Source organism: Lepidochelys olivacea, assembly GCF_965140295.1.
Source record: "Lepidochelys olivacea isolate rLepOli2 genome assembly, chromosome: 1".
NCBI classification, from domain to species: Eukaryota; Metazoa; Chordata; order Testudines; family Cheloniidae; genus Lepidochelys; species Lepidochelys olivacea.
The window spans coordinates 48,365,871-48,389,957 of NC_140411.1; the positions used below are offsets into that span (position 1 = coordinate 48,365,871).

General features: G+C 41.2%; 1 protein-coding gene across 1 annotated transcript in view; it reads right to left on the reverse strand.

Moving 5' to 3' along the window:
- The window catches only part of UBL3 (ubiquitin like 3), a 78,712-nt gene extending 58,183 nt beyond the window's left edge, over window positions 1–20,529 (reverse strand). The window contains exon 1 of the mRNA XM_084610074.1: window positions 19,687–20,529. Within this exon, the coding sequence (XP_084466200.1) occupies window positions 19,687–19,713 (27 nt within the window). The 5' untranslated portion in view covers window positions 19,714–20,529. The remainder of the gene's footprint in view (window positions 1–19,686) is intronic.
- Between the last annotated feature and the right edge of the window lie 3,558 nt (window positions 20,530–24,087).

Genomic DNA, 24,087 nt, shown 5'->3' on the forward strand with positions numbered 1-24,087 from the left:
TGATTATTATAAAGATAAGACAAGAGCCACCATCTCCATTCAATGTTGCATGGTGTTTTTAAGTCTTCAATATTAATCTCAAGTGCTACAGTATAACATAATATTTCCTAACTTTTTAAATATACAATACTGGGGAAAGTTAATGTATTTGCCCCCTTGACATGCACCAGTCTTCAGCACTGTTCATCAGCCTTTAGGACATCAGGGCATCCATCTTAAGCCTAAACCAGCCTTTGCATCTGGGTGGCAGAATCTTTCTTACGTTGACATCAGAAAGAGGTGAGTGGAAGTAATTATAAGTGTGCTGATCTATTTCTTGTCCTCTTTATTTGGGGCATTCATAACCTACTATAATCCAAACATTGCGACTTACAATAAAATGTTTGCAAGGCACCTTTAAACTCCATACATCTTGCTTTTAATATAAGCAGCTTTGCATTCAGCAGAAATAATTGTAAATCTCATATAATACATAAAAGTATTTTAAAACATTTCTAAGCATGGGTAGACTCCATGGAGCAGTTTCAAACTTAAGTGGAAAGAGATGAAAGCACAGATCAGAGGAAAAGAGTGCAGCAGAAATGTTTCAAGCATTAGTGGTATCACTTCCATGATATAGAGGTATGGAATTCATGTTTACACGATTTTTCATTGTTAAGTCAAATACCTAAATGTGAGTTGAAATAAACACACACACACCCCTCCCCCTAATCTCATATAATTTAATTATGCTAAATTTTTTAGTCTGTATCAAAATAAGTCACATACAAATTGCTTCCTAGCTGATTAATATTGTATATTCTACTTCACACTACTCCAATTTGTAAGGGTAAAGTCCCAGTTCTTTTCTAACATCTGAAACTGAGCCATGAGACTAAGCGTTACCATTCCATTTAGCAGATGACAGAACAAGGAGTAATGGTCTCAAGTTGCAGTGGGGGAGGTTTAGGTTGGATATTAGGAAAAACTTTTTCACTAGGAGGGTGGTGAAGCACTGGAATGTGTTACCTAGGGAGGTGGTGGAATCTCCTTCCTTAGAAGTTTTTAAGGTCAGGCTTGACAAAGCCCTGGCTGGGATGATTTAGTTGGGGATTGGTCCTGCTTTGAGCAGGGGGTTGGACTAGATGACCTCCTGAGGTCCCTTCCAACCCTGATATTCTATGATTCATTCCCATGATGGATCATTTAGTAAAATACATAATCCCTTCAGAGTAGATAAAAAAACATCTATTTATATGCTGTATTGAAAGCATACCAAGTTTTTATAAATTCCTTAAAAGGTGCAAGAAAACAGCTATTGGTTAAACTAATACACAGAGTGACTCTCATTCCTCTGCAAAAACCTCTCACATTTACCAGAATCTAAAAGTCACTTTGCAAGCATATAGGAGGCTACAGTATTTATGGATTTAATCCATCTGAACTGGAGAAGCAATAGCCTATCCACCTAACTCTGGATAGGAATACTCTGCATGGGATATCACTTCAATATTCCTGAGATTAAATATATATCCTAATAATTAAACTCAAATTTTATGCAGTATTTACTCCTGAGGGAATTCTGCACCATTGTGCATGCACAGAATTTATGGCCCCTGCAGATTTCTTTGCTTCCCCCCAGAAAAATGAAACTTCCTGGCAGGGAAGCCACAAGAACGGTCATGCAACCCTCCCCAGCAGTATGTTTCGGGTGTCCAGAGGAGACGGTAGAGAGATAAGTCACTGTGGGGCAGGAGGCTGGACTAGGGAAGACCCAGCTTGTGGTTCCTACCCTGTGCTGAGTTTAGCTGCTAATCTGGGCTGGGGAGGTTGAGACTTCCTCTTCCCTTGCACGGCATCTGGGGCCAGGTCAGACCCACCTCCAGATTTCTCCCCCAGCTGCAGGAAGCTCTGCAAACTCCCTATTCCCCCCTCTTTCCTGCGCCCATCGCTCCTCAGCTGCAGGGGGAGGGATCCCTGTACAGGGAGCTGCTCCCCATCCGCCCAACGCCCATGCATCCAGACCCCCTCATACCCAGACCCTCCCGCTGAGCCTCACCCCCCTGCACTCAGAACCCCACTCTCCCCGGATGAGCCCCACTTCCCCTGCACCTGGACCACCCTGACGAGCCACCTGCACCCAGATTTCCACCCAACCGAGCCACAACCAGTTGTACCTGGATCCCCACCCCACTGAGCCCACTCCCCCAACATCTGGATCCCCCCCACTGAGCTCCCCAAACCCAGACACACACCCCCGCTGAGCCCCAACCACCTTTGCCTGGACCCCTCTGCAAAGTCCAAATTACCATTGCACCCAGAACACCCCAACAAGCCCCCGTGCATCCAGATCACCTCCGCACCTGGATCCCGCACTGAGCCACCCACACCCAGATTGCCCCACACAAAACCCTCTCAACCCACACCTGGATCCCTCCCACACTAAGCCCCTCCACATTTGGATCCTGCCTTGCTGAGCCTGCCTCCCACACTTGGTGCATTTGGCATGGACGGGCCGGGCCCTGGGGTGTTCCTGGGGCAGGCCCGGTCCTTGCACTGAGTTATGGTTGGGTGCAGCCTCACCGCTGACTCTATGTCCCGGGGGTGGGGGGAAGTGGGCGCTGCACAGTGATCTCCCACCTCTTTGCAGCCAGTGGCCTGTGCTCCCCAATGCCATGCTGGAGCCTCCACATTTATCTGACAAAATTTGCAGAATTGTAAAATATTGTGTGTAGAATTTAAATTTTTTGGTGCAGAATGCCCTCAGGAGTAAGTATTAGTTCTCTAGCATGTCTTCACTAATGCTCACCCGGTAGGGCAGTATCATGCCCACTTGCAATGTGGTCTGCCAGTTCACCAGGACATAGTTGCCAACCAAAAATGTTTTCAACAGCTAGCTTTTTGGTGGCAATCAACACCAAATTAGAGCTACATACTTCATTTCACAAATTAGTATTTGTTAATGCAAACGAGCATTTTACTATCAAATGCTATTTTTGCTGTCTTTTCCCAGATTCTCTTACTGATCGAATCTCAGAAGTGGTAACGTGTATTTAATAGATGCAGTCAACGGTCTTTAGAAATTTACCATTTACTTTTTAGACAAATTAAAAATTGTATACAAAAGTTAGCCATGACTGAGATTTTTTGAGGACTTAAGGGAGTAACACACAACTCCTCGCCTTTAAAAAATCACAATATAAAAATCTTATATCCAATAGCACTATATCAAATTTAAAAACTCTTTGGACTTCACGGTGACATGAGTGACCCACCATGTCATTTTCAGGTTTTTGGGTACAGTTCGAAGAAATGCATACCAAAATGGAAGACTTAATTGCTTTTAATATTACATTCCTTCATCTTCACCTCCATCCAAAAACAGAATACCCGCAACAATGCCAGCTAGCCATTCTGTGCCAGCAACACAGTCACATTCCACCCTGACAGGGTCTGCCTTTTAAGTGATGGGACAGCGACTTGTCTTATACATGTTACATATTACCTTGTTATATTTTATACCCATTATATTTTCTTTAGTAGAACAGAAATAAAAGTATCATCTCTTTTACGTAATGTACTCAAGGGCTTGAAAATCTACTAGCTGTAGTAGTGGGCTTCAGTACTGTTGCAATTCACTTTACATAAATTTCAGGTGCCATAAAGCCCTTTACAATAATGGTTCCTTTTCTAGAAAGTAGATATCAAAGTGACCATCAATAAAACAGAAACACTAAGCCAACAGCCCTTAGAGTGACATTCTACATAAAATGTCACAATGTGTATTCTTAGCCTTTTAGAACAGTTTCTGCAACTGCTGCCTTGAACCTTATTTTTGATATAACTACACTAACAAGATAACCGTTTACCAGTTCCATCTTTAGCACAGAAAAAATACATTACAAACTTTAGTAGTTTATAAAGACATACATAATAAACAACATTCCCCTAAAATTATGATCGGCATTATACTTAAACTCCTGGTATTGGTAATAAGACTATTTTCAACCAAGGTTCAGAACTTGACCATTTTACTCAACATGGTAAAATCTGTTACATTTTTGTAATCTGGTGCTAAATTGTCCATCCACCACCTTTCCACCCCTCTTCCTGCCCCCAAAATTGTTTCAATTGTCTCCTCTCTTACTTAAAGGAAGAAAAAATACTAGTAGTTCTCAATACTCAGTCTTATGAAGCACTCCAATACTTTGGCAATAAGCACTATAAACGTGCCACTAAATATCCATGTTGATCTGTGAACTCATTCTCCTTCAAACCTCTAGATCAGTGTGAAAGAGGAAAGACATACATTCCCAGCACTGGAAAAATTGCTGATTATATTTGTTTTCCAGTGATTTGGAAAATTTGTAGCTTTAAATATGAAAGTCAACTTTTTTCAGGAGCAACCATAATACCTGGGAGAATTATCATTTGTTGTAACCTAAGTACTTCAAAACTGGTGAGCTAGAGGAAAGCCATCTACAAAAACAAATATATGTAAATGTTACACATACTGTGGCCAAGACTGGACTTCATACATCTCTAAACATTCTGAAGTGTTCTACTGCACTATAGCCCTACTTTTAAATGTGGAAGTTTTACTTCTAAAGGCTGAAGCAAACATTCTGCTGCATACGGATAGACCTTGTTGCACTTGCATACACTGATGTCTATTAGTGCTACCTCCACTCAATCTTAAAACAAGACAGTATTGATAATTTTTTTTTTAGTTTAATCATGCATATAAATAAAAAATTTAAAGAAAGGGAAAAACAGATTCAGGAATGGGTAAGGGTTTACATTATCATCATCATCTGACATGTCAGAAAAACGATTTATAACAGAAGTTGGCCAATAAGCCTACAAATGTATGTGATGGCATTTTCTTAATTCAGAACTATATTCCTTACTTTACATGACTTCTTGCAGCTGTCCATCCATGCTTATGTGCTAATTTACTGCCCATAAGTAAGTCTGTTAACTTTGGTTCCCCCTCTTTCCAATGTTTGTAGGTTACTCACTAGCTGACTGTATGACTTCTCCTTCCAACCCTTTTTCAGCAGCCATAACCACAGAATCTTCAAGGTCTAAATACAATTCACAATGCCTACCCTTGAAAGTGAATTTGTTCTTTCCCACCAGTAACCCAACTAGAACTATTGATAAAACGATACAGCAAATTTCCTCTTCCTTTCTCTCACATGTCTAAAGTAAATAGGATTAAACTCAATAAGACAAATGAAAAGTACTCCACTTAGGAAGGAACAATCAGTTGCACACACACCAAATGGGAAATTACTGCCTAGGAAGGAGTACTGCGGAAGGGGATCTGGAGGTCATAGTTAAGGCTATGTTTTAGTCACGGGTATTTTTAGTAAAAGTCATGGACAGGTCACGGGCAGTAAATAAAAATTCACAGCCAGTGACCTGTCCATGACTTGTACTATATAGCCTTGACTAAATCTTGGAGGGCGGGGGGGAGGCATGGGGGTGCTGCGGGTGCTGGGGAGGCCACCTGGGGGGAGCTGCAGATTCTGGGGGGGGAAGCCCAGGGGACACGTGGCCCGGAACCCCTGCTGATGCTGTGGAGGGGGAATTGGTGGGGCTGGCAGGCTCCCTACCCGGCTCCGTGCCTCCTTGGAAGCGGTGACATCCCTCTCCCTCTGCTCCTAGGCGGAGGCACAGCCACGGGGCTCTGCATACTACCTCCGCCCTGAGCGCTGACTCCACAGCTCTTATTGGCTGGGAACCAAGGCCAATGGGAGTGGTGGGGGCGGTGCCTGCAGGTGGAGGCAGCGTGCAGGGCTCCCTGGCCACACCTCCATCTAGGAGCTGAGGGATGTAGCCACTTCCAGGGAGCTCCCCTGAGGCAAGCACCTCCTAGAACCCTTACCCCCACCTCACACACCCCAACCCTGAGACCCCTCCCACACACAAACTCCTGTTGCTGCTCAGGGGAAGGGGCGCAGTGGCCCAAGACTGCCCCAGCAGCGGCTGGTGCAGTTGGCCCAGGGGCTGACTGAGTTGCTCAGGTGGCACCCGGACCAACTGCACCGGCTGCTGTAGAAGTCACAGAGGTCCCGGAAAGTCGCGGAATCCATGACCTTCATGACAAACTCACAGCCTTAGTCATAGTGGATCATAAGCTAAAGATGAGTCAACAGTATAACACTGTTGCAAAAAAAGCAAACATCATTCTGGGATGTATTAACAGGAGTGTTGTAAGCAAGACACGAGAAGTAATTTTTCCGCTCTACTCCGTGCTGATTAGGCCTTAACTGGTACTGTGTCCAGTTCTAGGAGCCACATTTCAGGAAAGATGTGGACAAATGAGAAAAAGTCCAGAGGAGAGCAACAAAAATTATTAAAGATCTACAAAATATGATCTGTGAAGGAAAATTGAAATAATTGGGTTTGTTTAGGCTGGAGAAGAGAAGACTGAGGGGGAACCTGATAACAGTTTTCAGGTACATAAAAGGTTCTTACAAGCAGGGGGGAGATAAATTGTTCTCTTTGACCTCTCAGGTTAGGAGAAGCAATGGGCTTAAATTGCATCAAGCGCGGTTTAGGTTGGACATAAAGAAAAACTTCTTAACTATCAGGGTAATTAAGCACTGGAATAAATTGCCTAGGGAGATTGTGGAATCTCTGTCATTTAAGATTTTTAAGAGCAGGTCAGACAAACACCTATCAGGAATGGTCTAGATAAAACTAGTCCTGCCTTGAGTGCAGGGGACTGGACTAGAAGACTACTCAAGGTCCTCTCCAGTCCTACAATTCTATGGCTGCCTGGCTGATATTCAGAGTTTCAGACACTCTGAAGCTGGCTATTACTGTTCCTAACACAGCACCCAGTGTACAGCTAAAAACAGCCAACTGGCTTTACCCCCAAAGTTAACAGGCAGAGAATAGGTAGTCTTGCCTTTCTTTCAACATATAAATTTAAATTTTTAAATACTTTGGTAACTCTCAAGAATTGTTTGAACAACATATACTTGCTATGAGCCACAATACAAACATTGGGTTATAACAAACTACTATGCAACCTTAACTACAGGAGGACCTCCCAATTTCCTCTACATAACAGCAAACCGGAACTGATCTTCAGGGATAGAGGGTATAAATAGGAATCTTGGTTCTCCTGGGGGAAAAGTATCATATTTCTTAGAACACGTTTCAGTATTTTAGTATGTAATATCTACTCAGTGCAAAAAACAAAAAAAAACCTCTGGGTGCAGTAACATGTAAACAATATCTGTCATGTTTTATTTTCAGTCTTTCATAGAACCATAGAAATGTAGAGATGGAAGGGACCTTGAGAGGTCATTAAATCCATCTCCCGCATGCTGAGGCAGAGTCAAGTATACCTATTCAATAACATAGGGAAGTGGTTCTCAATCAGGGATACGTGTATCCCTAGGGGTACGTGTATCCCTGGGGGTACGCAGATGTCTTTCAGAGGGTACATCAACTCGTTTAGATATTTAACACGCTACATAAAAAGCACTAGCGATGTCAGTAAAAACTAAAATTTTATACAATGACTTGTTTGTGCTGCTCTATATACTATACACTGACATGTAAGTACAATATTTATATTCTAATTCATTTTATAATTTTATGGTAAAAATGAGCAAGTAAGCAATTTTTCGATAATAGTGTGCTCTGACACTGGTCTGATTTTATAAGCAAGTAGTTTTTAAGTGAGGTAAAACTTGGGGACACAAGACAGATCAAACTCCTGAAAGGGATGCAGTAGTCTGGAAAGGTTGAGAGCCACTGACATAGAGCTCATTGCTGCTCAGGCATGACAAGGTATTTGAAAGCATCTTCAGTATTAAGAAGGATAAAAAGGGCCAAAAATATATACAAACAGTCCACCACACACAGCCACCCAGAAATTACTACCTATGGTTACTACTCTTCCCTTCCTCTTATGTCTATGAATTTTAGTATTTTTTCCTTTCAGCTGTTTTCATACACTGAAAAATAGGACATTCGAATACTCAAACTAAGTTTTTAGGATGGGGGAAGCTAAGGGGAAAATGAACATCTCCTAATGGCAGGTTTATTATCAATAAAGACCTAATTTGTTTACGATTTTAAGGGCTTTTAATATTATAAAATATACTCCATGGCTGTGAAGGGTCGTTGGTTAATACCTACACACCTTCAGAGATGACAGGTCAAAGTATAGATCTCATTCAGGTCACAAATTAAACAAATTGGTTGATTTCAACCGAAACCCAAATGATGGGTTATTACAATCATAAAGATACTTCATACAATAATTGGTCACAATTGTCTGTCTCTGCTCAGAAGATGCCCAAGACTAGCAAAAGTGTTGAAGGTCGGACTGATGTGAAGTGGCAGAACCAACTGAGAAAGCCTGTAAGTACCTAACTTGCCTATGCCTGGCTCAGCTCTACCCAGAATTCTTAGTCCCTCATTTTTACAATTTCAAACCCAACTCATATAATCAAGCACTCACAAAACAACATACATGTAGATAGAAGGACTGATCAGTGATCAGCCTATAATCCATGTATAGGGCAGGTTGTCTTTATAAAAGTAAAGAGATAGCAAAGACATAGTACCTGAACTAAGATGATTCTGGGTTGCTGAAAACCTGGACTACACTATGCTTGGTGGTGGATGGAATCTTTGAAGAATTTAGCAGCAAAGTTCTATTAAATCTCTACTGAGCATGCACAAAATGCAACTTGGCCAAATTTGGGTGGATTTTTACAGGGATGGCAAAGACATCACTGACACAAAGGTCAACTCCCTGCCAAAATTTCAAATCCCTGCTCCAAAGCATGGATGCACTAGTGGGTTTCAAAAAAAAAAAAAAAAAAAAAAATTACTGGAATTTTTAATGTGGTCAAAACAATTTTTCTCTAACCTAGTTCTCTGAAATGGCTGAATTGTTTTGGCTGAAGTTTTTCATAAAAAAACAAAGCCTAAGGCAAACATGGTGGTAAAGTTATAAGAAACTGAACAAAATGGGAAGTATCAGGTAACCTTAGTAACAGACAGCACTACCACCCCTACCTATAATAATATACTGTTCTTTTTTCAGAGGATGACGGCAAACAGCACATAAAAGTACTTTCATTTTAGGTACATAGTAATATTACCAGCTCACCTGTTGCAATACAACTGTAGAGAGTCACCAATTCTTTTACATATTTTCAATTCTGTTCCAATATTTTCATTATTCGCAAGATAAAAAGAGTTCACGATGTCTACCTCTCTCAGTAAAAAAACTTGATAAATCAAAATTTGAAATATTTTTGCAACCAGTCTTGGTATTGTTGTAAACAGAAAAAAGAAAAGCTGCATACAAGTATCATATATACAAATACAGATGAGTCCCCATATAATGATTTACCTTAAACTGTAAAGATTAAGACAACATGCATAACTACGTAAATCCAATAAGAAATGTAATTGTGTCCATTTACATCAGTAATTCAGTTTTCACAAATGAAAATTATATTTGCTTTATGATGTTTCACACAGGATGGATTTGATTTAAATCATGATTTAAATTACAAGTCAGGAAGACTTGACTTAATCATGGATTTCTACATAAAAGTGCATTCTTGTTGGTTGTTATAACCTTAATACATATTCTTCACAACTCAGAGACAGATGTAGGTTTCATTTTTAGAAGGTACACACTATACATATTTAAAGTGATTAATTTTGAAAACTTTTCAGATTAGTTTTACAGCTATATCAGAAAATGAATGATTGTTTGGTTATTTCAGGTCCCAAACGATTTCTCAATTTGGAATGAATTAGTCCAAAGGAAAAAAATATTTTTTCTACACCGGCAGAAGAAGCTACTGCTGTTAAAAGTGAGATTATCACTTCAACAGTCTCTGAATCCAACTGCTTAAGTGACTTCCACCAGTTCACTGGTGAGACTTTCTTTAGAACATCATCAGCAAACATATTTCTTGAATGGTTCATCCTTAGCTCTGAAGTTTACTATAGCTGGCATTATGGAGGGATCATTGCTGGATACATTTTATAAAAAAAATAAAAAAAATCTGATTTATATACAAAAAATCAGATTTTTTTTATTTTATTTTTTAAATAATTGATTTTTATCCACCCTGGTTTCACAACAGCTATTAATTACTCTGCATAATTCTTCTTTGTAAAGACTAAAATTAAAAATGCATAGCACCAAGATGACATACAAACTTCAACCCTTATTAGTACACTGTACAACAACTAAAGTAACTGAACATTATTCCAAACAGTCACATTCATGCCACCGGCCCATCCAAGTACCAATGTGTAATAAAACCTATTACATCCACGATTTTAAACCTTATCGATACTGTATAGCTCATTATTAGCCATTCTCTCAGTCACTAATGATACAATACATAATGCTATGAAAAGAATATCTGAGCCAAGGTAACCTGGTACTTAAGCTCCTTTGGAAACTATAAACTTTTTTTTATATATATATATATATATAGGCCACAGATCTAAAATAATTGAAGTGCTCTCCTGATGACTCATTAGGGTAACAAGGAAATAGGGATTGTTGGATAACTAATCAAGCTCAACACACCATCAGCATCTTAAAGTTATACCGCAGTTCTGAAAGGCACAATTAATTGATTAAATATTGATCTCCACTATTTATTTTTATTACGAACAATAATGGAATCTCTATATTAAATATATACGTCAGTATTCTAAGGGACTATAAGCAGTATCATTTGATATGTTTGTTAGAGTTCAGAAACAGATTAGTGTGGCACAGGCGACTGTTAGACCACAATGCACTGGGACATCATGCTTGCTGCACAGAGGAGATATTAACCAATGTTGCAATATCCAACTCTGAAATGAAATTACTTTGGAAATAAAACACATTCTTCTCACTGTTTAATCTCAAAAGAAGAAAAAAACCCACCATGTTATGTTTATTTTAAAAAGGTACCAAATTTACATCTAAGAGAATTTCTTATCTTACATAACATAATATGGTGTAAGAAAGATCAAGGGAAAGCTTCCAAAAGAGCAAAGACCCAAGTTTTTCAAGGTCGAAGCATTCATCCATACCTGAAATATTGGCATTACAAATTGAAGTCCAGATCTGCAGCTGAATAGCACTAAAAGAAGAGAGCCAGAATTGTTTCCCCCTGAATCTACTATGGCTGTCCTGGCACAGGTCCAGGTCTTTGGTGTAAATCAGATGAGCCTGAACAGTACTTGAATCGATGACAGCTACCTGGAGCAATCAGGGGCTATTCCAACAGATAGACATACAGTGTAGGAGTGTCATAGACACACTTCTTAGATGGTGACTATGAGATACTATTATCCAGGAGCTGGACCCACTAAAGTATAGGGAAGTTTTTTTTGGTGGAGGGCTAACACAAATCTGGCACAGTGCTGAACAGGACCTGGTCCTATTTACATCTGTTTTATGACTTGGCTAATAAAAATGGGACACATTAAACTCAGTCAATTTATATTTATTTCTATCTCCATACTAACTATCATGGAACAAAATAATATCTTAATTGGAAAGATAATTAATTGTATGGGATTCTACCACTAGCTTTCCATGAAGTTTTGAAATCTATCTCCCAAAGAATTTTAGGTAAGAAATATAGATATGTGGACCTAACATTGACAAATTATTTTTAAGCCACTTAGCCACTGCCAGAAACTATAGAAAAAATTACTTGAAAAGAGTCCGATCCTGCATCAGGGGCGACACATTGCAAGGTGATGACAAGTTCCCTCCTCTTTCAGATGCTTTTATAAGTTTAGTGGCTCTCTGTGAAGACTCTTTTCGGAGAAAATTTATAGTATGTTTTGATCAACGCCCTCTTCCTTTTTAATGTAAATTTCAAACACATCTATGATGATTGCTAGATACAAGTTTAGAGAGAACCTGCCAATGGATTCCACTGACTGCAATTGTCAAACTAGAACATATCAATCCTTCTCTGTCAAACAACCAACCAACCCATCCTGAAACTGAGAGTGGCTGTCAAAGAATATTTCAATGTTCACTCCATGCTTTAGGACGGTTCAATGTTACTTCTTTAACAAGGTGTAAATATTTCTGAAGACTTATACATCAGAAGTTTAGAATGACAACAACTGAGAAGTCTCATCTTTTTTCCGTTGGCTTAACAAATAACAAAGATATCCTTGACACAATTTTACCAACGTTCTTGGAAGGCCCCTTCAGCAACTTTATTCTCTGTAACATTATTCTCTAAATTTTCTTTTCTGATGTATAATCAATAGCATTAACTTGGAATGCATTTGGCTGCATAGAGACAATTTCAAGAATTTTCTCATATTTGACCAACAGTCCTTACAATTATAAGTGTTCGTTCTTTAATTTTTTCCTTCAATATTTCTTCATTTTCATCACAAGTAGCATCTGGTGGTGGACCTGCCATTTTAAATTTGTTTTGGGAAGTATAGCCAGGCCAAAATACTTCAGTCATTTTTTTAAATTGATCATTTTGTGCTACCCTGGAGGTGGTTAGCATAGTAGGAGGTTGCAAATCCCATCAAATGCAAGTTGTTATAGCATAGTCATAGATTGATCTTTGCCAATTTTTGGATACCAAAACCAGAGACTACTCCAAAACTAAGCTGAAGTTGTAGATGTGCTAAAAGGTCTGAAATTTAGACTTAAATCAGCATCATGGCCAGGATTAGATGACAATGATGGAATCAAAAGTTTTCACTGTTACTAAATTTAGAATAAATGGCCAATATCTAGTGAATGCAATAGTGCAGATAGAAGACTGAAAAATAAGAGGAGCCATATACAGAACCATCAAGATTACCCAGAACTTTCCAGAAGTGCCTAGACTCCTGCAAGACCACCCTCCCAAGAATAATGTAAATTCTTCAGAGTGAGGAAGAAGGTCAAAAGTTAAAAAAAACAAAAAACACAGAAAAAATTCTCTAAGATCCAGGGGCTTGGCTTCTCTGTGGGGAAAAACAGGTTTTATTTTGGGGATTTGGAATTACTGTTGTGGCAACATCACTATTTTTTCAGATTATTTACTTTGTGTATTTGACAGCACTTTGCATATAGTCAGTTCCACAGTTTCTCCCACATTATTTCTAGGATTTATCTTACAGTAGCGCTCAATGGGTGCAGACAGGACTGGAACACCATTGTGCTGTGCAGTGTACAAGCATATACGAAAAAACAGTTCCAGCCCTCAAACCTTATACTCTAAAACTTATTAAAGCATAGAAACGGACAAAAACTGGATGTAAGTGTATACACAAGCAGGCCCCACGTATTCCACGTTGAATAGCCTCAGATTTCACTCCTTTTACAGAGCTGTGCTCCAGAATCTGAGTTTTTATTTATATATATAGCAGCGTTTCCCAAACTTTTTAGCCTATTACAGAACATTTATAATATTATTTTGTAGTCGTTTGGTTTTCAAATAAAAAATTGCATTATTTATGCTCAAATATATTTTATTTTATAAAACAAAGCAAAAATATAAATTTAAAATAACTTGAACTAACAATTTCTAACTGGAAAGCGCGTATAAAAAGGTACAAAAATCAAGCGCAAGAGTCAAGATTAAATTCTAGATTCTTTCAAGGAACACCTGTTCACATTGTGTGGAACACCAGTGTTCCGTGGAAAGCAGTTTGGGAAACGCTGGTCTACAGTCATAGTGATCATGGAAAAAACCTTGAAAGCATCAACACTGTTTCCTGCCTGCATTTGCACAGAGACCAAAACAATAACTCTGAGAACTGTGAATTGCCCCATTTATCTCAAATAGAGCCCTGTGGACTCCAGAGCTGCAGAATTTCGCTATTTTTTGACAAAATTCAACTTTTGTTGCTGTAGAATTCATCATTTTGCTACTACCAGGTGCCCAGCTTTTGTTTTCCGTCTCTCAGTCTTTCCAGGACCTGCCAGCAGTTGCCTCTGCTCCCCACCATTCCCCAAAAGGGGAAATTAATTGGATTCCAGTGTGTGCTCCCTGCACTGTTTCATGGAACTAGACAGCGGGGAGCTGGAGAGCAAGAACTAGAGTCCAGCTTACAGCCAGGAAACAGGGGGAACCAGAAAATAGGCTGATGACTTAACTTGCCTGGAAAACAGAGCAGCAGCCAAGGCCAGGAGGAAATGTCCCAATGAAGCAGACTATAAGCCCTGTCAGTTCCTTGCACAATGGTGGATGCAAGTTCTGTGCCAAACAACTTGAACAACAACATAGGAGCCAAGGCCCAAGGAGAGGAGCTGGGCCACCTGGAGAGCATAGCAAAAAAACCTCATCTTCAAAAATAACCATTGACAAATTTTACATCGGAGTATTTTCAACTATGAGACACAGATCTGTGCTCGTGTGGGGGAATAAAATATGGAGCATTTTATTGTGAAAAGAGTAAATTAACACTTCCTAAAAGTTATGGATGAGTACTGTGGAATTTGGTCCTATTCTGCCAGGGAGTACACAATGTCCTGTATACAAACAAATGATCATAATAATGATTGGTACACCTGGTTAAATACATGGGTTGTTCCGTTTTGTTTGTTGGGCAGGGGGAATATTTTCAGATAATTTTAGTAGAGGTTGCCAAGTATATATGTGACATCAGCTTTGAGCATGTATGGCCCTGATCACAGCTGCAGGTAACAAGAGAGTGTTGGAAGACAGGCAGGGAGAAATGTCTTGTCCCTTTAAAAGCAGCACTGCAATATGTTACACACCCTGATTCAACATATAGGGAACCAGAAAAGGGGCTTTCTTCATCCTGATCCCCTCCCACATCCCCGACATACACACACAAAAAGGAAAATGACGACAACACAGGAAATGATACACTGTGATATGTTTCACTCTCTCCTGTATCAGGAAAGAAAGAATACCCAAATGCTTCCTGGCTGCAAACTGGATAACATGTTACAATTAAATACAGAACACAATATACCAGGAATAAATACTTAAAACTCTTCAGATTGGAGAAGGGGATGTAAAATGCACAGAAATAACATTTTAGCATTTATTAGTCACTCCCTCAAGCACTCCTTAATAAACTTAACACAGTCAACTTGGTATCTAATCAGTTTAAAAAATAAGAAAAGTTATTTCAGATTCTGTCACAAAGCCTATGAAAAGGTAAAAGGAGGAACAGTAACTAAAGTAAATAAGGTAAGAGGATAAAGATGCACCACTTTTTGAATTTTGTCCCCATAAATGAAATGCTGTGAATAAAATCAAATATGTTTAACTACTTTATTTCCAATATATTATGTTGATATTCTCCTTGAGTATTCTTATATTTAGAATATTTTTAAACTGGTTGGTGGATACTGAAACTTAACTGCACACAACTACTTCTTCAGGTTCTTCTTCCACTCTCCTACTGCACCTTCTTTCAGGCTGCACAATCTGCCTGAGGCCATATCCCTATCTGATTTTCTCCATCAAGTCCCTCATGAAATCACAATTCACAGGTGCCAGTATACACTAGGCCACCCACCTTCTCCCTACCTTTTACTTCCTGAAATAGCTTGTACAGGCACACATATAAACCACTTCAAAAACCGTGGAATAAGTTTGGAACCAGTTTTTGTTGTTGTTGCCGCCCTTCTTTTGTCCACTATCCTCATTACCCATAAAGACGATAGTATTTCTGCCCGACAAGCACCTGTCTTGTGTCTGTTAAGTGCCTAGCACCGGAGACGCTAATTAAGTTTTACTAAAAATAGGCATTCCACACACCATGATGTCTTTTGCTTAAGTCTTAGTATATGGATTCAAACAGACTGTATAAAATAATTTAATAGTCTATAAATTCCTAATTTATAAATGTTTTGTTGTTTACATGGTGCCTATGCAAAAGGGGTCAACAAAAAGAATATCTCCCTCGAACATTACTCAGAGAGAGAAAACGTATGGGACTTAACAACATAGAAGACATACAAAGGGTGGCCCTGGATAATCAGGGGTGGCAGAGTCTTGTTCATGCCCTAAGCAATGTCTGAAGGTGCAGGAAGGACTCAGTTTAAGACTAAGCCATACAAGGTGCTTTTCAAAGATGGAAGTCCTTGAAAAGAAATTAGATTTGTAAGGAAGAGTGTAGTAACAGTACAAGAGACATGGCTCACATGACAGTCCCACTGAAATCCCTAGAATTATTCATTTAAGTAATAGCTTCTGTACTGAGCCCATGTTTTGAGTCACTTGTGCTGAAACACTCAACTATGCTTATATCAAAACTCAAACAGAAAACTAAATATTTTCATTAAGTTAAAAGAGTAGAGTCAAATTAACTACATGAATCCGCAAACCACTTAGTGCCTTCTTATTTTTACTTAAGAAATATGACTTGCAAACAGATCACCTCTTATCTACAATCTATTTTCAACCACTACTGCATAACAAAACTGGTCAATTTTCTGGTGAAAGTGTTTGAAATATTCAGAGATGATCCCTATGGTCACTGGCACCCCCAATATTCTAAAACAGTGAACTATGAGAAAACAAACAAAATTATGATCCAATCCTGCAATACAATCTGCTACCACTGACCCCTACACATGTCTAGAGTCCTAATTAGTTGATGAAAAGCCACACAGCCACATAGGTCAACACTAGCAGGTTTCATTGAAAAACTGGAGCCTTAACCTTTGAGTAGCATGTATTGCAACAGCAGCAGCAAAACACATACTTATAAAATAATGTTTGGAATGTGACGTGTCATAATCTACTTTGTTAATAGAATGCAAATGATAAAGAATTATTATGTTAATCATTTAGGACTGATGTATTGAAATGTTTAGCAACATAAAAAGCGACTAATTCTAGAGGAAGTCAATCAAACATGACTGACGAGAAAGAGGTCAAAGTTTTGCACATATTCAAATACTGTACTAGCTTGAAATTTCTGTACAGCTTCCATAGATTTATATAAATTCAGAATATATATATATACACACACACACACACACCCCAGAACACTGCTAATTTCCACTGATAGAAAGAGCTATTGCAAATAACTACATTTTGCAAAGTAGCCATTAAAATAATAAAAAGCAGACACTAATTCATTTATTTGACAAATACAGTTTAGTTTTAATTATTTATTATAATACTTCAGTGTTTTGTAAATGGTTTTGTAAACGTAATGAATTTTAGTAATACAACATCCCTCTAGACTACTATTAAATCGTTGAGAACTGGGAAAAAGACCATTGCTTGTGCATACAAATTATGGAGTGGGTGGATTAGGGAAATGCAAATTACCAAGACTCTACAGTAAATACAAACAAACAAGGTGACAGCCTGATAAATGCTTCTCTTTTAGGAACAATCAGTTTAAACAGGGATTACTAGCAAATGTGAGCTTTTGGAGTGAGGACGTTGTTGATAATAGGAGACTAAGGGCTAGTCTACACAGCAGCGCTTTAACTTGACTTGTGTAGTTGCGGCAGAGCGCTGGGAGAGAGGTCTCCCAGCGCTCTAAAAAACCCACCTCCACGAGGGGCATGGCTACCAGCACGGGTGCACTGTCTATATTGGCATTTTACAGCACTGAAACTTGCAGCACTCAAGGGGGTGTCATTTCCCCATGTTCCTTCTAACAATTTATCCATACTTAATAGCCCAATTTTCCACAGTGTATATGACTCAAGCCTGTTAAGACAAGACAACTGCAGCTAAAAAAAAAAATGCAGAAACCTATTGAAATGGTCCTGAAAAAGCCAGCATGAATTTATACCCCCAGTTAAAATGAATGGATACTGATGTTATCATTTGATATTTCATCCCCATATATCCAAAAAATCACTACTGCTAACAATCTTCTTGATTATGAACAAATGGCATATCTTTAGGCCTATTTTACTAGTAGCAATGTGCCAATATGGCATCAGAATAATTACTGCTTTTAAAAGATAGAACAGTTTTTATAGCTAAATTTTTTTTATTTCTATCATTTAAATGTGTACATTGATATAAAATCAAGTCTTCAGCACAAGATATCTAGTGACAGCATAATGATTCCCAAGTAGGTAGGGTCCAGGAGTACTGTGGAGGGGCAACTTGCTCAGCTCAGGGAAAGGGGAGAGAAGAGTGCTTCCTGTTGTTGTCTAGAGACCCCTCCAGCAAATTTCAAAAACAATACTAAGGGATTTGCATCCAGCCCTCCTCAGCTAGAGTAAGATTTGCTGTGATATGACGCATTAGTCAGTGAGGGGAAGGGGAAAGACTATTCAGTGTATTCTCAGGGCTAAGGAGACCCTGAAAGGAAACATACACTAAATAATATTATGACTGAAAATTACACTGCAAAGGATTCAAACTCAGAGACAACAGTCCCCCCACCCTCCAAGTCATAATATGCAGAATATATCTGAGAGAGAAAAAAAAGCCCACAGCCACCGATTTTTTTTAATCGTTTATCTTATTACTTCTCTTTTTTTGGCAAAATTTAATTTTTCTACAGCAGCCAAAATGACCCTCTGCAAGAAACAATGAAAGTAAGCTCCCAAATGGTACCACTATTCCAACAGCCTGATTAGCATGAATATGCACATTAACTGCATACCTACTATGCCTGAAACAAGGGCTATCCATCTTTAAATTCTTTCTACAGCACTAGGTTATCAAGGCAAAATGTAATTTCACACCAAATGACAGAAGCATGGACGTGTCTTCTGCTCTAAAACAAAGTCACCACCAATCACCTTGAAATATGAAGAATGAAGTGATATGTGGAAGAGTTTTGCTGTAAGAATAAAGAGGTAACACATAAAAATGTATTAACCAGTTTCTTTCAATATATAACATCAGAAAATTCATGCTGCAAATAGATTAATTAGCAGACCTGAAAGACTAGTGCAAGAACTCCCTCCTCCTCCCCCCAAAGCACCAGAACATGCCCATCTATACACCTTTCTGGTTTTAAATTTATTGATCTGGCAGGTCCAACGGGAGCTCAACAGAGAACTATACTGGTCGAAGTATAGTTCACTAAAAGAAATACAACTGTCCTTGAAAAAAGTCAATACTGCAGCTAGTACACCAGAGATCTTATTGTGTAAATACATATGTGAGTTTTTGCCTGTTCACCTGTATCAAGTGAAGAGATTATCTCCCTATCAATGCTAGATGCCAAAGTGTTGGTGGGAAGCCAGGGAGGTGGGAGGAGAGAATAGGGCCGAATTTCAGCTGGTTCTGGAGGATAAATGTTTTCCAGTATGCTATGGTTTGGACACAAATGGTTTCCGGTACAGTTTTATTTTGTATAGCATCTCGCTCACACATTATAATTCAAAAATGCTTCACAGAGTTACACAATACAGCTACACAAAATGAAAAGACGCAGACAGCTATTCACTGGTGTAGGTAAAGGAGAAGGACAATTACCTCTCCGAGTTGCCTTACTACATACAAGACGACACTGCAGCTCCCCGATTCCCTTAGGAAAAATCAAAGCAGCATCTGGACGTATGGGGGGGAGGGTGGGCGAGGAAGGAGACACTAGAAGGCTGGAACTTTTTGTCCCCTACATCCTTAAGGGACAGGAGTGTCATTTTCTGCTAACCCTCTTTGCTGAACCCCTCTCTTTTTCCGTCTTCATCTCCCAAACACACACCCAACAGACTGTCAACCAATGGCTGTAGTAACGACAGCAAATAAGGCGCCCGGTACTTACCATGTCAGCTGGGACACTGCTGGACATCTTGCTGTTATACTCTAGTGGTTTAAAACAACTTTAAAAAAAATAATAATAATACCAAGCTCGCACAGCAAGGGATCCGCGCCCGGTTCGGCGGCAGTAAGTTCAATGTTCCTGTGAGTGGTGGATACGCAGAGAGGAGGCTGTTTGTTGAGGGGGAAATATCCAAGAGGAGCCGGTCTCCAGCGGGCACAGCAGCAGCCCGGAGATGGCAGCAGATCCTTGTCAGCAGCAGCGGTGCCAGGTGGACCAGACAGGGCTGTACAGTGACATGAACTGCGGGCGGGGGGTTTTCTTCCTTCTCCAGCCCAGACGGATAATGACGGGATGATTCACGGGATAGCTCTGCGCCCAAGTCACCTCCTCATTAAAGCGGGCGACCCAGACAGGCTGGGCGACCTTCCGGCGGCCGGAGCGAGCGGCTGAAGTTTGTGTCCTCCCAGGAGGCGGGGGGTGCCGGGGGCGGACCACCCTGCACGGTGTCTGCGGGCGAGGGAGAAGGGCAGCGTCTCTCCCCGGCCCGGGGTGCCCTCCCCCACACCGCTCCGGGAGCGGCAGCGCCTCAAGGGGAATTTAAACGGCAGCCGCCTCCAGCCCGCAGCAGCCTCAGGTCTCTGCTCTCATCGCCGCTGCCTCCCCCGTCCAACGGCTCCCTTAGCGGCCCGGCGGGGACCCCAGTGCCGGGCGGGCTGCCCTGCCTCGTCTCGCCGTGGGCCGGGGCCGTCTCAGTGCGATCCGCTCTCTGCCCCGCGCCCGCAGCCGCTGCCTGTCATCTTCCTCTCAAGCCAACATGGCGCCCGCCGAGCCGAGGGAAGGGGACACAGCAGGGGAGAGACGAGCCCCGCCCCTCCCCCGTGCGTCACGCACGGCATCCCCCGCGGGGCACCATGGGGATTGTAGGCCGCGGAGCGGGGGAAGCCCCAAGAACGAACAGCCCAGAGAGTCGAGCGCCGCCCTCACTCAGCAACGGTTGCTAGGACTGGCAACAGGTCGTGGGGGCGGTATCCTGCCGTGTTGTCACGAGGGAGCATGTGGGGGCCAGCAAGTTCCCTGGCTCCGAGGGGCCCCACACTTCCCCAGGGGGCTGCAAGCTCAGGGGGGCCCCACACTTCCCAAGGGGGCTTCTAGCCTAGGAGCCCCACACTTCCCAAGGGCCCCTCCCTGCTAGCAGCAGGGGCTGCAGTCCCAATGATCACCCTGCTCTCCAAAGTCTCTGGCTGGAAGCTGGGCCACCCGCAGAGCTTGGCACCACCAGGGCACCCAGTTCCCTGAGCTCCTTACAGGCCCAGCTGGGCCACAAGCAGATGTAGTTTTCCAAAGTTCTCAGCCTGGATTTCACTCCATATTCCTAGTGCAACTTCTGTGAGTTTGGCCCAGGGGCCAGGCACCAACTAAGACACAGCCGCTGAAACGGATGATGTGTTACAATGCACCTGTTTTCTTTATATATTATAAACCTCCACATAAATATTAAATGAATTGCACTGTTTTCATGAGGTGGGCTGTAACGTACTTTACAGCTACTTGGAGACCGCTGGGAGCCCTTTTAGATGGTATTATTTACAAAATATGGTTGTATGTTTTGTTCCTGTACATTTTCCAGCTGAATAGAAGAGAATTATTTCTTTATACCACAGGTTCGCATGTCTCAGGTGCCACAGCACTTCTTTGTACTTCTCAATTCTTAGATTTTTTTAGCCTGAAATATCAGTCATTTCTAGTCTGGACCATTCTTTCTAAGCTGCGTAGTTCTTCCACTGAAAAGCTCCAATGGGACCCATAGCAGAAATGATGACTTATTGCAGTTTCAAAAGGAAAGTGGTCCCTCACCAAATGCTTCCTTACTTCAAGGCCAAATTTTCTTAAAAGGAGGCTGTAGGGCAACTTATGCCTTACCACAGTCTGATTTGGAATCCCAGCCCTGACTAAGTAAAGGTAATGTCAGGTGGAAGAGATATTCCACCTCTAAAAAGGAAAAACTGATGTCCAACTGTTTAACCAAGATGCAGATGTATAGACACACATATCTGCTCATGTAAAAGTGTCAAAGGAAATATTAAGAAAATCAAGCAGATGATTCCTTAAGGATGGGTTTCAGAGTAGCAGCCGTGTTAGTCTGTATTCGCAAAAAGGAAAGGAGTACTAGTTGCACCTTAGAGACTAACCAATTTATTTGAGCATAAGCTTTCGTGGGCTACAGCTCACTTCATCGGTTGCATTCAGTGGAAAATACAGTGAGGAAATTTATATACACACAGAACATGAAAAAATGGGTGTTATCATACACACTGTAAGGAGAGTGATCACTTAAGATGAGCTATTACCAGCAGGAGAGCGGGGGGAGGGGGGGCCTTTTGTAGTGATAATCAAGGTGGGAATAAACATGGGGAAATAGTTTTACTTTGTGTAATGACACATCCACTCCCAGTCTCTATTCAAGCCTAAGTTAATTGTATCCAAGTTGCAAATTAATTCCAATTCAGCAGTCTCTCATTGGAGTCTGTTTTTGAAGTCTTTTTGTTCTAATATTGCGACCTTTAGGTCTGAAATCAAGTGACCCAAGGAATATTTCCAACACACCTCTGAACAACATACTAATCCACAGAGACCTTCCTACCAACACTACAAAAAGAAGGATTCTAGGTGGGCTCCTCCTGAAGGTCAAAACAACAGACTGGACTTCTACATAGAGTGCTTCCGCCGATGTGCACGGGCTGAAATTGTGGAAAAGCAGCATCACTTGCCCCATAACCTCAACCGTGCAGAACACAATGCCATCCACAGCCTCGGAAACAACTCTGACATCATAATAAAAAAGGCTGACAAAGGAGGTGCTGTCGTCATCATGAATAGGTCGGAATATGAACAAGAGGCTTCTAGGCAGCTCTCCAGCACCACTTTCTACAAGCCATTACTCTCTGATCCCACTACGGGTTACCAAAAGAAACTACAGCATTTGCTCAAGAAACTCCCTGAAAAAGCACAAGAACAAATCCGCACAGACACACCCCTGGAACCGACCAGAGGTATTCTATCTGCTACCCAAGATCCATAAATCTGGAAATCCTGGATGCCCCATCATCTCAGGCATTGGCACCCTGACAGCTGGATTGTCTGGCTATGTAGACTCCCTCCTCAGGCCCTACGCTACCAGCACTCCCAGCTATCTTCGAGACACCACTGACTTCCTGAGGAAACTACAGTCCATCAGTGATCTTCCTGAAAACACCATCCTGGCCACTATGTATGTAGAAGCCCTCTACACCAACATTCCACACAAAGATGGACTACAAACCGTCAGGAACAGTATCCCCGATAATGTCACGGCAAACCTGGTGGCTGAACTTTGTGACTTTGTCCTTACCCATAACTATTTCAAATTTGGGGACAATGTATACCTTCAAATCAGCGGCACTGCTATGGGTACCCGCATGGCCCCACAGTATGCCAACATTTTTATGGCTGACTTAGAACAACGTTTCCTCAGCTCTCGTCCCCTAATGCCCCTACTCTACTTCCGCTACATTGATGACATCTTCATCATCTGGACCCATGGAAAAGAAGCCCTTGAGGAATTCCACCATGATTTCAACAATTTCCATCCCAACATGAACCTCAGCCTGGACCAGTCCACACAAGAGACCCACTTCCTGGACACTACGGTGCTAATAAGCAATAGTCACATAAACACCACCGTATACCGGTAACCTACTGACCACTATTCCTACCTACATGCCTCCAGCTTTCACCCAGACCACACCACATGATCCATCGTCTACAGCCAAGTTCTACGATACAATCACATTTGCTCCAACCCCTCAGACAGAGAAAAACGCCTACAAGATCTCTGTCAAGCATTCTTACAACTACAATACCCACCTGATGAAGTGAAGAAACAAATTGGCAGAGCCAGAAGAGTACCCAGAAGTCACCTACTACAGGACAGGCCCAACAAAGAAAGTAAGAGAACGCCACTAGCCATCACCTTCAGCCCCCAACTAAAACCTCTCCAATGCATCATCAAGGATCTACAACCTATCCTGAAGGACGACCCATCACTCTCACAAATCTTGGGAGACAGGCCAGTCCTTGCCTACAGACAGCCCCCCAACCTGAAGCAAATACTCACCAGCAACCACACACCACACAAAAAAAACCAATAACCCAGGAACCTATCCTTGCAACAAAGCCCGTTGCCAACTGTGTCCACATATCTATTCAGGGGACACCATCATAGGGCCTAATCACATCAGCCACACTATCAGAGGCTTGTTCACCTGCACATCTACCAATGTGATATATGCCATCATGTGCCAGCGATGCCCCTCTGCCATGTACATTGGTCAAACTGGATACTCTCTACGTAAAAGAATTAAT